Raw genomic sequence first — 12,460 nt, forward strand, 5'->3', positions numbered from 1 at the left:
ATTATTGAATTTTCGTATAATAAAAATCAAGTTTCAAGTGGTTCAAACATTTTTTTCATTTTGCATGTTGTTGGGGCATTTCTTCCATATAAAAATAAAAGTGAATTAGGTATTAAAGGGACAAAAGACGGCGACCGAAAAAGAATTCTCAAAAATTCGTTGGATATTTTGATCTACTTGAAATTTGCATTTTCTTATAATTTACATAAACATACCCGAAAAATTCACCAAAATGTAATGAATTATAAAATCGCATACTTGAAATTTATCTTAAAATTCTGAGTGAAAAGTATGAAATTCTTATGAAAAATTGCCGAATTCTTATAAATTTTGTACAAAGTTTGAAATGTTGCTTTAAATGATTTTTGCTGTAGTATGAACTTTTTATAAAAGAACAATTTAAATTAAAAAGTAAATTCATGAATAGTTACAACTTGTCAATATTTGGCGTACACTTACTTTTGACAATGACTGTAGTTTAAATAAACGTTTTTTTAAATAAGCGTATTTCGTGAAAACTTGCCGTTGCTTTTAAGATTTTAGCATTGGGATTTCTCACGAATTATTCTAAGGCGTTTTAAGTAAAGTAGCAAAAAAAATCTCTGCACTTTTGACAAAGCAACTTGAATGGACCTATTACTTGCTGCATATCGGGAATAAAATTCTTCTTCTTGATTAGCGCGATAACCGCTTACGTGATTTTGACCGAGTTTAACATAGTTGAAGCCATTTCTTTCTCGTGCTAACCGGCGAGAGTTGGACATACCAAGTGAGGCCAAGTTCTTCTCCAGCGGATCTTTCCAACGCAGAGGAGGCCTTCCTCTTCCTCTGCTACCACCAGCTGGTACCGCATCGAATACTTTCAAAGCCGGAGCGTTTGTATCCATTCGGACGACATGACCCAGCCAACGTAGCTGCTGGATCTTTATTCGCTGCTGTATGTCTATGTCGTCGTAAAGCTCATACAGCTCATTGTTCCATCGCCTACGATACTCGCCGCCGCCAACGTGCAAAGGTCCAAAAATACAATGCAGAATCTTGCTCACAAACAAATTAAATCCCACTACTTAATATGAAACCTACAGAGTTATAGCTTTAGAAACTGTCTTAGTAAAGGTTTTTTATGCTTTTTTTATAAACCACCCGAATTCGTTTATCCAAATAACAATTCAAATAAGTTATTTTGTCGAAAGTACAAAAAATATCTTTGCAGTTATGCTGAAATCACATTTTTTATGCATTCACTGCTTTTAATTAGCGCCTCTGTGACTACAAGGTGACTTCATAAAAAAATCTTAAGCTAAATTTCACTTAAGCCACCATTAGAAATATTTATTTCTACTTCATATGTTTGCAAGCATTAAGTCTACAGCACCAAAAAACTAAATATCTACAAAACCACTTATAATTTGTTTCCAACTACAAAATTAATTAGTTTTTAGTGAGTAAAAATATTAAAATAAATTACAGCAGACGCCCATAAAGTGGATGCACTTCGTTTCTGGGGCAATTCCAGTTCTCAAAATGTTCTAATTGCAGAACATTTCTTACTCAAGCCGAAAATAGTAAACTATAGTGAAAATATAAGGTTTTTTCATTAAGCAAATATCATAGTTTGTAAATATTGTTATAAATTCTCATCTTTTGGTGATCATGTGCCCAAAAAGCTTGCAAAGTAGGGGAAAGTGAGAGAGCAAAATGGCACTTTATTGTGAGGGGAAGTTGCAAGTTGTGTCTGGAGAAATTTGTACTTGTAAGAATTTGCAAGTGAGAAAAACAGCTGATCGCAAAGTAAAATTAAACACGAATTCAAATTTGCGAATTGAGTCAAAATTCTAAATTTAAATAAAAAATGGTGAATAAAATGCAGTATGTAAGTAAATATATTTTAGTTAAAATTTATAAAGTTTATTTGAAGCCATATTAAATAGGAATCGACCAATAATTTAGAGGTTTGTACTTCTGAACCACAGCCTGCAGTCACCGTTACTGCAGTTTCCGAAATATAAATTGAAAGTAATGAAGGTGTCTTTCGTGTTTCATCCTTGTACTTTTTGGTTATTAACTAATTTGGAAATATACAGGGTGCACCATCTTTTATGTCGGTATGTAAACGCTGAATAACTTTGTCATTTACCAACCGATCGACTTCAATATACATGTTTTCGAAACGTCAATTCAGTTTAATTTCAACCATGGATCGTTTTACACTGAAACAACGCGCTGAAATAGTGACGCTATGCATCGAAAATAGTCGTTATATTGTTCTAGCTCAACGCGCATATCGGAAAAAGTATCGCGGCAAACAGGCACCGTCTGACAATACTATTCGTCGTTTGGCGTCGAATCTTTTTGAGCACGCTACAGCAGGAGATCGTCAACATGCCGTTCATCAACGACGAAGACCTTCCAATGAACTTGTTGAAGCAGTGAGGGAAAGCGTTGTCCAGGAGTGTCGTATCGTCGTCGCGCTCTGCATTTTGGCGTCAGTGAAACCACAATTCAATTTTTTTTTTCAAACTTATTCAATGTTTTCATACCGACATAAAAGATGGCGCACCCTGCGTTTACACGACAGTCGGTTCTATGTTACCGGAACGACCAGGATTTATATCCGGCCAAGGACTGTCACTTTAGTAGCATTCCTGCTGCATATATATGGGGGATGTTTATGTTGCTAAAACAACAACAACATGGCGCACCCTGTATGTATGAAGCAAGGTAAATATGAAGAAAGCTGTGATTGCCATAACAAAGCAATTGCTAATGGAATTTTCTTCGCCTGACAGTGTTGCCGAAATGGGACAAACTATTGTGAACAGAATAAAATCATGTGATACTAAACTCGTTTTTTTGCATTTTATTTGCTTAATTTTTTTTTTATACGAAGTAGCTCAATCGAAAAAATGTTTACTTTTTGTGATTTTTTCAACCAACAATTTAATCAGCTGTTCGTAAAACTTGCAAATTGTTACTGGTTTTGCGTTCATGCCATTTTTTACTTTGAGAACGAATTCTCGGAAATGAAATTACTGGTAAGTTATTGGATAATTTTTCCATGAACAGACCAATAATCAGCCGCCATACTTCCTTTTTGAAGGTGTTGTTGTTTTACTAGTGACGGTTAGTGTTTAAATTATTAGCAATTTCCTTTTGTTTTTTGGCCCAATAAAGTCCTACGGCACGGTAAGTAAAAAAAGACCCCTTATTTTTAACAAATTCATGATCGTTTCCTTCTGTTGCCCACTCACTACCTAAATCTGTACTTCCCAAATTTGTCTTGAGTAATATTATCTTTTCATTGTTCTATTTAAACATACTGACGTTATCATTTGGTTAAATTTCTGCAAGAATATTTAGATTTCTTTCAAGAATTTCCCGGCACTTCTTATGTTTTTATTTCCGAATTCGAATTCAATAATTTGGGTAACACTTGTCAAGTGTACTTGGTTGTATATCATTGCAAAACCTGTTTCGCAAATACTCTTGCACCACGAATTAAATGGGGTTTCAAAACATTTTCTGAGTTGCCTTATTCGGCTATTACCTGAGTCAGTAGCTTAATTCTGTGCAATTATTTTGTAATCTTAATGAGATTCTGTTCCGTTGGTTCATTGATAATCAACTATTTTTCCATTGTAACTTTGATGTTTCTCAATTGGAGCATGAACAAAACAATTATCAATAAGCAAGTGTGCATTTGGAGGCAAATTAGTTTCTTTAGAAAAATTTTATAAAATCATAAAACCAAAATTAGGAATAATACCATAGGCAATTTATTATATATGTATTAAACTATGTTGATGTAAATTATTTAATTAATTAAATTAATTAAATTTAAATTTATTAAAAAATATTGAAAATTGACAAATTTATGTGAATAAGCGTAACGAGTTAAAAAAAATGACGTCATCTGGTGGCAGCGATAAAGCAATGAATAATCATCTGAAATCAAAAAACCAGAAATTTTATTAATCTACACAATAGTGGCTATCGTTGAACGTAGCCGTTTTTTTTTTTTGTTTTTGGTGGTGATTTGAATTTCGATGTGTGTTTTTCACCATTTTTTTGATTTTCAACAGGCCCAAAAAATAGTTATTTTCAAAATTTTGAAAATCGGCTACGTACAACGATAGCCAGTGCGATAACAAAAATTTTGAAAAAAAGAAAATTAAAATCGATTAATAAGTCTTCGAGAAATGGTTGCCACCGTATCAAAAAAAGTCGAACCGACGTGCGCTAACTTAAGTGCACATAGGAACGGGAATAAAGCGAATTTCGCTTTAAAATGTTTACCACATTTTCTTGAGTAGTTATACAAACAATTTATGCAAAAAAAAATCGATTTTTTTGAATTTTCACAGTGGCGTTCCCCCTTAACAACCTTTGCTCGAATTGTTTCACTAGCCATTTTTAAATAAACAGCATAGCCGCCGCGCGGTTTTCATTCACCCGTAATTGGTTTGGAACACACTTTCATATGCTTTTTATCACGTTTACTGCAGTGATAATTTATTTACTTTAAATTAAATTATCTGATTTTAAATTTAGAATAATTATTTTAATTTTTTAAATAAAAATAAAAAATTTGTAAAAATTATTCAAAATTTAAATTTACAACTATTCTAACTTTTTTACACACTTGAAACTATTTCTACAAGTGAAAATATAAACGCTTACTACTATTCACTTTAATTATCCGGTTTCATTCCAGATTTCTTGTAGACAAATTCGTGTGCTGCATCATAATGCGGGTTCGCTTGTGCACGCACACGCATTAACCACTCAGCGATTTTTGGAAATTTCTTACCAGCATCATATTGTGCCAGTTCTGCAAAAACAAACAAACCATATACATTTAGCCCTTTATAATATTTTTATTCACCTGCCCACTTACTTGTCTGCTCCACTTCGCAAGCACCAAACAAATCGGCCACAGTCATTTCATTGCCCACCACAAACTTGGTGTCCTTCAACCAAATCTCATCTAAAATTTTTAGTTGTACTTCCATATTTTTACATAATTTTGCTGCCTTTTCAGCGTTCGGTTTGGGCTTAGAGCCGCTAATGGGAAGTAGCCACATATCGCGAAAATAGAGCGTACAACCAAGGCGTACACCCAAATGCTGCCATTCTAGAAATTCATCGACGCGTGCACGTTGTTTCAATGCCTTTGGATAGAATGCGTCACCTAATTGATGCTTGTCGGCGAGGTAGCTAGAAGTAAAGATAATAAATAAAATTATAAGAAAAATATTTTTAAGTACCATAACAATTGGGCTTATATTAATAGGATAGTGAGATTATTTTAAGGGGTTAGGAATAGTCAGAATTTTCAAAAAAATTGATTTTTTTTTGCAGTTGTGAAAATTTGAATTAAATCCGACAAATACTTTTCGAGTTATTCAACAATTAACAAAGGTCGCTCGGGCGCTCCGGAGCGTTCGCAAAATTTTAAATGCGTGTTTCTCTAAACTATGTTTTTTGAACTGGTGATCACTGTAACTTAAAAACCGCTTGGTAGATTTCAATAAAATGTATACTACTTTTGAAAAACATAAAAGACTCGGGCTGATCGAAGGATTTTTTTCTATTATTTTTAAACAATTAATTGTCGGTTTTTTCTCGAAATTCTGAAAAATATTTCCTGATGCCACCATATTGTTAATTTTGCAAAAAAAAATAAACTACTAATAAAACTAATTTCTCTCGTCCGATTGATTTTAGATGAATTTCCAAGGACTTGTGATATTCACCTCAAGGGACTTCTGGAGAAACGGGCTCCACACAGACAGCGATAACTTTTACAATTATAAATTTTTGTTGAACTTTTGCTATAGTCAAGTCGAAATATGATGTACTAATGCTATGTTTTTATTTTTGTAAAATAAAGCCATTGACTAGCAAAACAAAAATTTTTTGAAAATAATAATTTTTTCGGGCCTCTGACTACCCCTAACCCCTTAACAGGATGCAGTGCAAGCCTAAGATATCTATTTTGGCTTTTATTATTAACTAAAAACTTTGCAGCTTTCTTAGCAATCCTATATTTGCTATAACGATAGTATTTACTTTCCGGAAGATTATACTGTGTCCAAAAAATAAGGTGACATTTGATTTTAAACTGCGCGCTTTGAAGGATTAGGAGAATTCTTTTTTTTTTTAGGTTGGTAGTACTGTGAGTGACATCTATGTCAAATTTCATGTGAAATATTCATTTACTGTTTGAGATACGCGTCGTTTTGTGAGCTGCTAAAAGTGAGTTTCTCGTTTTTTGCAATGTCGAAATTTGTTGAGCAAAGAATTTGCATTAAATTTTGTTTGCGGAATCAATTTTCGGATACGTTGAGGATGGTGCAGAAAGCCTTTGGTGATGAGGCTATGTCTAAAAAAAATGTTTACAAGTGGTATAGTGAGTTCCAAGCCGGTCGTGAACGTGTCGAAGACGAAGAGCGTCCTGGGCGACCATCAACCTCAACTGACGAAGCTCACGTCCAACAAATCAAAGATTTGGTGTTGAAAAACCGTCGATTAACGATTAGAGACCTTGCTGATGATGTTGGCATATCGAAAGGCTCAGTCAATACCATTTTGAAGGATGTTTTGGGCCTCAAGCGCGTCAAATCTCGACTGGTACCGAAAACATTGAATTTTTTGGACTCGTAATTCGTGATCATTTCATCAAAAACTCAACCCATATCGTTCCGCAACCACCGTATTCACCTGATCTGGCACCGTGCGACTTCTGGCTGTTCAGCAGGCTCAAAAGACCGCTCCGGGGACACCGTTTTGACACGATAGAGGAGATTCAAGCCGCAACGAAGACGGAACTGAAGGCCATCCCGGAAAGTGACTACAACCAGTGTTTCGAAAATTGGAAAAAACGTTGGCATAAGTGCATTGTGTCGGGAGGGGATTACTTTGAAGGGGATGAAATTGATTTGGAAGAATAAATAAAGAATTTTCAAAATAAATACAATGTCACCTTATTTTTTGGACACAGTAGTATAAAAGAAACAACTTAATTATATAGTCGAAAAGACATACCAGTTCTGAGTTTGTGCAAATAGTTTTTCAGCCTGCAATGACCTGCAACATTCTAAAATTGTAGTGCTCCTTAGCTCTTAACCCGCTGCGGACATAAAAAATAGTATGGGAAACCGATTTTTGGTGAGTGGTGAGGCGATTTGAAGTAGCGGTGGTTCGACGGCATGCAATGGCAAACCTTCGAGTGTAATTCTCACAAGAATTGCATACCATTCGGAACGACATAAAATTGTGGAGCCTTAAATTTATAGGAAAACATCAAGACTATATTTAAGAAGTCGATGGAGTGGTTGTGTCTCTCCAGAGCTCTAATCTCTTCAATGAGAATTGTTACTAGACTATTTACTTTCTATTTATTTTTCTGCTACAACTTGGTACGCGAAGAGCCTGAATGGAGTTGATACGCTCATTATAGATATCAAAGCAAGTTGTGATGGGGAGAGGAATACTCCTCAGTCGCTTGTTGCTAATATAAATCCAGGTCGTTCCGATTACGTAGAACCGACTGTCGTGGGGACGCCTTAGTCGCTTGCCTTATTTTCTATCTTTTACATCAAGGCACAACGAATTTTTTACTCCCAATTCAATATTTGGCTAATTATGCCACCACTCACCGTACGATCGCCACACTCTCGCCCAGATGAAAATCTCCATCCACCAGCGCTGGCACTTTTCGAAACCGATTGATTTGCTTGTACTCCGGCTTAAGATGTTCTGCTGCAATTTAGAATTGTAGAAACATACTTTTACTGTTTTTTGTTAAATCTATATATAATATAATATATAAAAATTCAGCCGTTTTTCGCGTTGTGATGAACTTTACGGAGAATCGGATACCAGGGTCTCGAGAAATAGGCCAAAACGTGGACCCGGGTAACCCTAGGATGTGTTTGTACAATATGGATATCAAATGGAAGCTGTTGGTGAATGCTTTAGTACAGAGTATTTTTCATGCCGCTCCGTGACTGGGGTCTCGAGATATAGGTCAAAACGTGGACCCGGGTAACCTTTGGTTGTGTATGTACAATATGGGTATCAAATGAAAGCTGTTGATAAGTGCTTTAATACGGGGTAATTTTCATACCTATCGATGACTAGGGTCTCGAAATATATGCCAAAACGTGGACCCGCCGCGTCTTTGCACCGAATTAAACCAAACTTACACACATTGTTAAGTAAGTATTGAAAATGGGTTTCGTAAAGTTTGGTTGTAATTCGGAACACCGGCAACGCGTACAGCGTTCTTTTGAACCAGCCATAATGTCGTTTACTTTTTTAACGCTTGAGGAGGAACTGAACTGTCAAATTGACAGTGTGAGTTACAATGTGTCAATATTTCTTTCTGATTTGGACGCCATAAGGAGAAGAGGTAAATGCAAAGTGTAAACATTTTTTGTGAATTTTTTTGGAGTGGATTTTGGAACAGTGAATAATTTCTTACGAAATTTGAGAATTTAATGTGAAATCCGAATGTTCAAATGGAATTATGTTTTGTGGATTTTTTTTTTGGTTCATAAGCGATAAGCTACGATACACCATGAGTGAAAAAAATGGTAAAAAAAAAAATGAAAAAACAAAAGAAATTGTTAAAGGATGCAAAAGAAGAGCACGAAAAATGCGTAACTTTGATGAAAAAATTCATAGTCTTATCATGCAAATTGTCAACAATTTTCAGAAGAAAAGAGATGATTTAAGAAAATCACAACTAAATAAAATAATTCTGACCATGTGGACTTGGGTTTTTAAACACATTTGCATCGAAAATATAATCCACAAAATTGAAAAAAAAACATGTTTTAAAATCTCAGAATACCATAATTACAATCATGTTTATTACAGTACAAATGCCAAGACAATCACGTAATCATATTGGTCGTTCGACAAATAATAATAGGCGCATGAGAAATGCCCGGAATAACGCGACATCAGAAGAACGTCAAGAACAAAATGAAGTAGTCAAACGATTGATGAATAATGTTATCCAAGCAACTATTTTAATTGGCAAATTCAAGAATGAAGACGTTCTAATACCAAGAAGTCCAATGATTCCACCTGAATTGCCATTTGAATTCAAGCGTTTGCAACTGCCCATTCGTTTAGCATTTGCAATAACTATCAATAAATCACAAGGGCAAACTTTAGAAATATGCGGGATGAATTTAGAAGAACCAGTATTCACCCATGGTCAACTATACGTTGGCTGTTCACGTGTTGGGAAGCCACCAACATTATATATTTACTCAAAAACAAATAGAAAAACAAAAAATATGGTTTATGTCAAAGCGCTTGAATAAAGAATAAAGAAATAAATAATATGAAAACCATATCTTTTCTGTTCTAAACCATATATATTCTATTTTAGTGTGCCCAGCGAAGCGGGCCGGGTTTGCTAGTTTTTTTATAAAATCACACTTTACTTACACTTTCTTAACGCCACAGGACAATCCTCAAATGGAATCTTGTTCAATCGCAATGCGATCCACAAGGCACGCGAGGGCTGTGAAAGCAAATCGTAGTAATATTTGAACTTTGCCATCGCACATTAATTAATGCAATATTTCCTTATTATTCTTTGTCTAAACTATCAACATTCGCCACCTGCCTACTGTCAAGCACAAATTTCGTAGTAGTTCCGTGAAATCTATTTGGCTTATCTTTCTTGTTTACAAATTTTATTCTGCAAACTCATTTGTCTAAGTGCAATACAGAGAACGTTAATGAATAGAGAAGTCTTAATGACTGGAAAGTGTTCATTTTCGAGGGGTACTCGTGTCGCGAAGACAATTCACCACTGACACATTTTTCAACAAAAATTAACAGGAAGGGGCTGAATTATGTAAATTTAGCAGCAGTCGATAAGAATTTCTTGGTGATTAGAAGCAAAGAATGTTAGGTAGCTTTTTAATATGACCTATATATTTGAATTTCTCCAAATCATCCAAATTATGTACATATGTTATGTCTGTCTGTCTGGTGTCTGTAAAACTTTGTTGAATTACCTTCTGAATCAAAATCCTCTATAGCAAACGCTTCATTACCAGGCGCACAGGAAGATGGCATATGCAAATGTAAATTTGTGAATTTTTATACATTTGTGAATGTATATACATTTGCGCATATGTATATGCTGTGTGTATGTGTGCTCACCAGCCACAGCTCAAGATAAAACGGTAAAACTTCGCAAGAAATCCAGCGCGCACTCATGGCGCAGCGCACATTCATTGGCACAGCATTGTGCATATACACATATTTACGTACATATATTGATGCATACATATGTACGATGCCGCGGGCACTCGACTTGACAAAAATTGAAGATTTATCAAATATTGGCAAATAATTCTACGCGAAATATTCCAATATTGACTATTTTCGAATTGTCGAGAAAATTGGCATATGGGCGGCTCGTTTTATGAATGAAAATTCTTGCTCTTAGAACTATGAGCTCGAATTTATCAATGAATTTTTTGAAGATGAGTTTTTGTTGCACATTACAATAGTTGAAACTGTTCGGCGCCGCGGCGACTGTTCAGCGCTATGACAACTAGAATGATAGCCGCTACGCCTGCGTCTATGACTGCATTTTGTTCTTGTAGTCGCTAGGCATAGAATTTTAGCTTTGAACGACATACGCATTTTGAGGAACAGAGCGAATGCCCTGTGTGTGCGGTTGTATGTACATGCATATGTGTATATTAATAAGCATTGTTTTGCTTGAATTCAATATTTATATTTGCATATGCCATCTTCCTGTGTGCCTGGTAATGAAGCGTTTGTATACAGAATTTTTTGATTTGTTTGAAGGGATCAGCACCAAGTGTACATACGCACATACAAATATGTACATGAGTATTCAAAAGAAATTTGTTTTAGCATTTGTGAGGCAGGATTTGATCATTAGGTTATTTACATGAAATATAAGGCGATGCTCGTGAGGTAGGTCATGTTGCTTCAGTGCATACATATGCGTGCAACACTATTTATTAAAGATGCAATAGAACTTAGTTGTCCCATATATGCAAATACGTTTCTTTGAAGTTTTCCTTTATTTATTTTAAACTTTTATACTATCTAGAAAATGCATACATACAAATGTATGTACATATATTATTATTCCCTGTAATAAAATGTAAATTGAAAAAGATTTGGTTTGCCAAAGGAACAAATAAATGCATGTTCAAATGTAAATACATATGTCGATATACCAAAACACTTGTATGCTATGAATTAATTTCGACTCAAAAAATTAGTAAAAATTTTCATCAAATTTGTTTAGTTTTAAATTTACTAAAACGCACATACCAAAATGTGAGAGGTCGTTTTATAATGTATTTTTTTAAATTAAATCAAAATATTAAAGTTACTTTGATTTGATTTGGCGCATATTCAATCATTTTTTTCATCACCTTTGTTTGAAAATACAAATTGAATAAATTTTCGTTTACCAAGGGAACATAAAAATGCACAAGCAAATGCCTTGCAAAATGCCGTCGGCATTCGTCAATTTGATTTCATACAGAAACCAAAAACTGAGCAGAGCCAATGTACTTGTACATAATTCACTGTAATCAGCTCTGTTAAAAACTTCCCCGCCTTCGAGTTGAGCGAGGTGAAACAGTGTTCGCCGTTTCACTTCATTTTTGACAATTCACACTATTCGTAGCTCGTGAGAATTCTCTATATTTAACGTTCTCTGTGCAATATTCTTGTTTGTTTCTGTTTTTGTTTTCTGTTTCTTGTTTTGTTTTCTGTTTCTTTTTTTTAAATATTCTTCTTTTTGTGCCTTTAAAAATGTGTGCAATACTAAAACTACAAGAATTTACTAGTAGTGAGCTTTTAGTTGCGGTCTAGTCGGGCTTTAAAAGCTTAGTAAGTGGGGACAGTTGAAGTATAAAAAATGTTGCCAGATATGAAAAGCAAATATCCTCCAATTTATACCTGCATATATTGAATTTTGTGAGTGTCCACCCACATTCTTAAGGTGGACAATAGATTCTTATAGAAGTAACGAAAATTTTAATAAAACTATTTGAATTATTTCTTTGATATTAGATTACAAAAATCAAATGTTAGTGTTACTTGTTTTTTAAGTGGCAAAAATTGCGGGATTAGTTGGTAGGAATCCGGTCTAGAGCTGGAAAAATTAGAGTATTTCCAGGGGTTTTACAATGAAAAAGTTAAAAACGATATTTTAATTTTTTAAACTTTTTATTTAACTTCTTTTACGTACAAAAATATTTTTTTTTTTTTTTAATTTGAATAATTTTAAAAAAGGCGCTGAAGTTGACCCTCCCGAAAAATTTATTTATCTGCAACACAAAAACCTACTGGAATAAAAAATGAAAAAGAAAAAATTTGACAAAATGGCGCGGTTTTGAATTTCACACTCTAAAATTCGGTTTTTTATGTAAGT

The 12,460-nt window shown here is 34.4% G+C and overlaps 1 protein-coding gene across 1 annotated transcript; it reads right to left on the bottom strand.

Annotated features, from left to right (window-relative positions):
• Positions 1-3,851: 3,851 nt before the first annotated feature.
• Positions 3,852-9,746, bottom strand: LOC129243813 (glutathione S-transferase theta-1). The gene is made up of 5 exons (XM_054881139.1): positions 9,469-9,746; positions 7,662-7,764; positions 4,898-5,217; positions 4,681-4,831; positions 3,852-3,945 (listed from the first exon to the last, which is right to left on the bottom strand). The coding sequence occupies exons 1-4, from the start codon at positions 9,581-9,583 to the stop codon at positions 4,692-4,694; spliced, it is 678 nt and encodes a 225-aa protein (XP_054737114.1). The 5' UTR covers positions 9,584-9,746; the 3' UTR covers positions 3,852-3,945; positions 4,681-4,691.
• Positions 9,747-12,460: the final 2,714 nt, after the last annotated feature.

The sequence above is a fragment of the Anastrepha obliqua genome, chromosome 4 (assembly GCF_027943255.1).
Source record: "Anastrepha obliqua isolate idAnaObli1 chromosome 4, idAnaObli1_1.0, whole genome shotgun sequence".
Taxonomy (NCBI): domain Eukaryota; kingdom Metazoa; phylum Arthropoda; class Insecta; order Diptera; family Tephritidae; genus Anastrepha; species Anastrepha obliqua.

What these genes read in the sequence shown, in the direction of transcription:
- LOC129243813 (XM_054881139.1), bottom strand. Translation starts at nt 9,583, where the DNA reads ATGGCAAAGTTCAAATATTACTACGATTTGCTTTCACAGCCCTCGCGT. An exon ending in TCCTGTGGCGTTAAGAAAGT is followed by an intron (nt 7,765 to 9,468) that starts GTAAGTAAAGTG and finishes TCTAAATTGCAG; the next exon opens with CAGAACATCTTAAGCCGGAG. An exon ending in TTGCGAAGTGGAGCAGACAA is followed by an intron (nt 4,832 to 4,897) that starts GTAAGTGGGCAG and finishes TTGTTTTTGCAG; the next exon opens with AACTGGCACAATATGATGCT.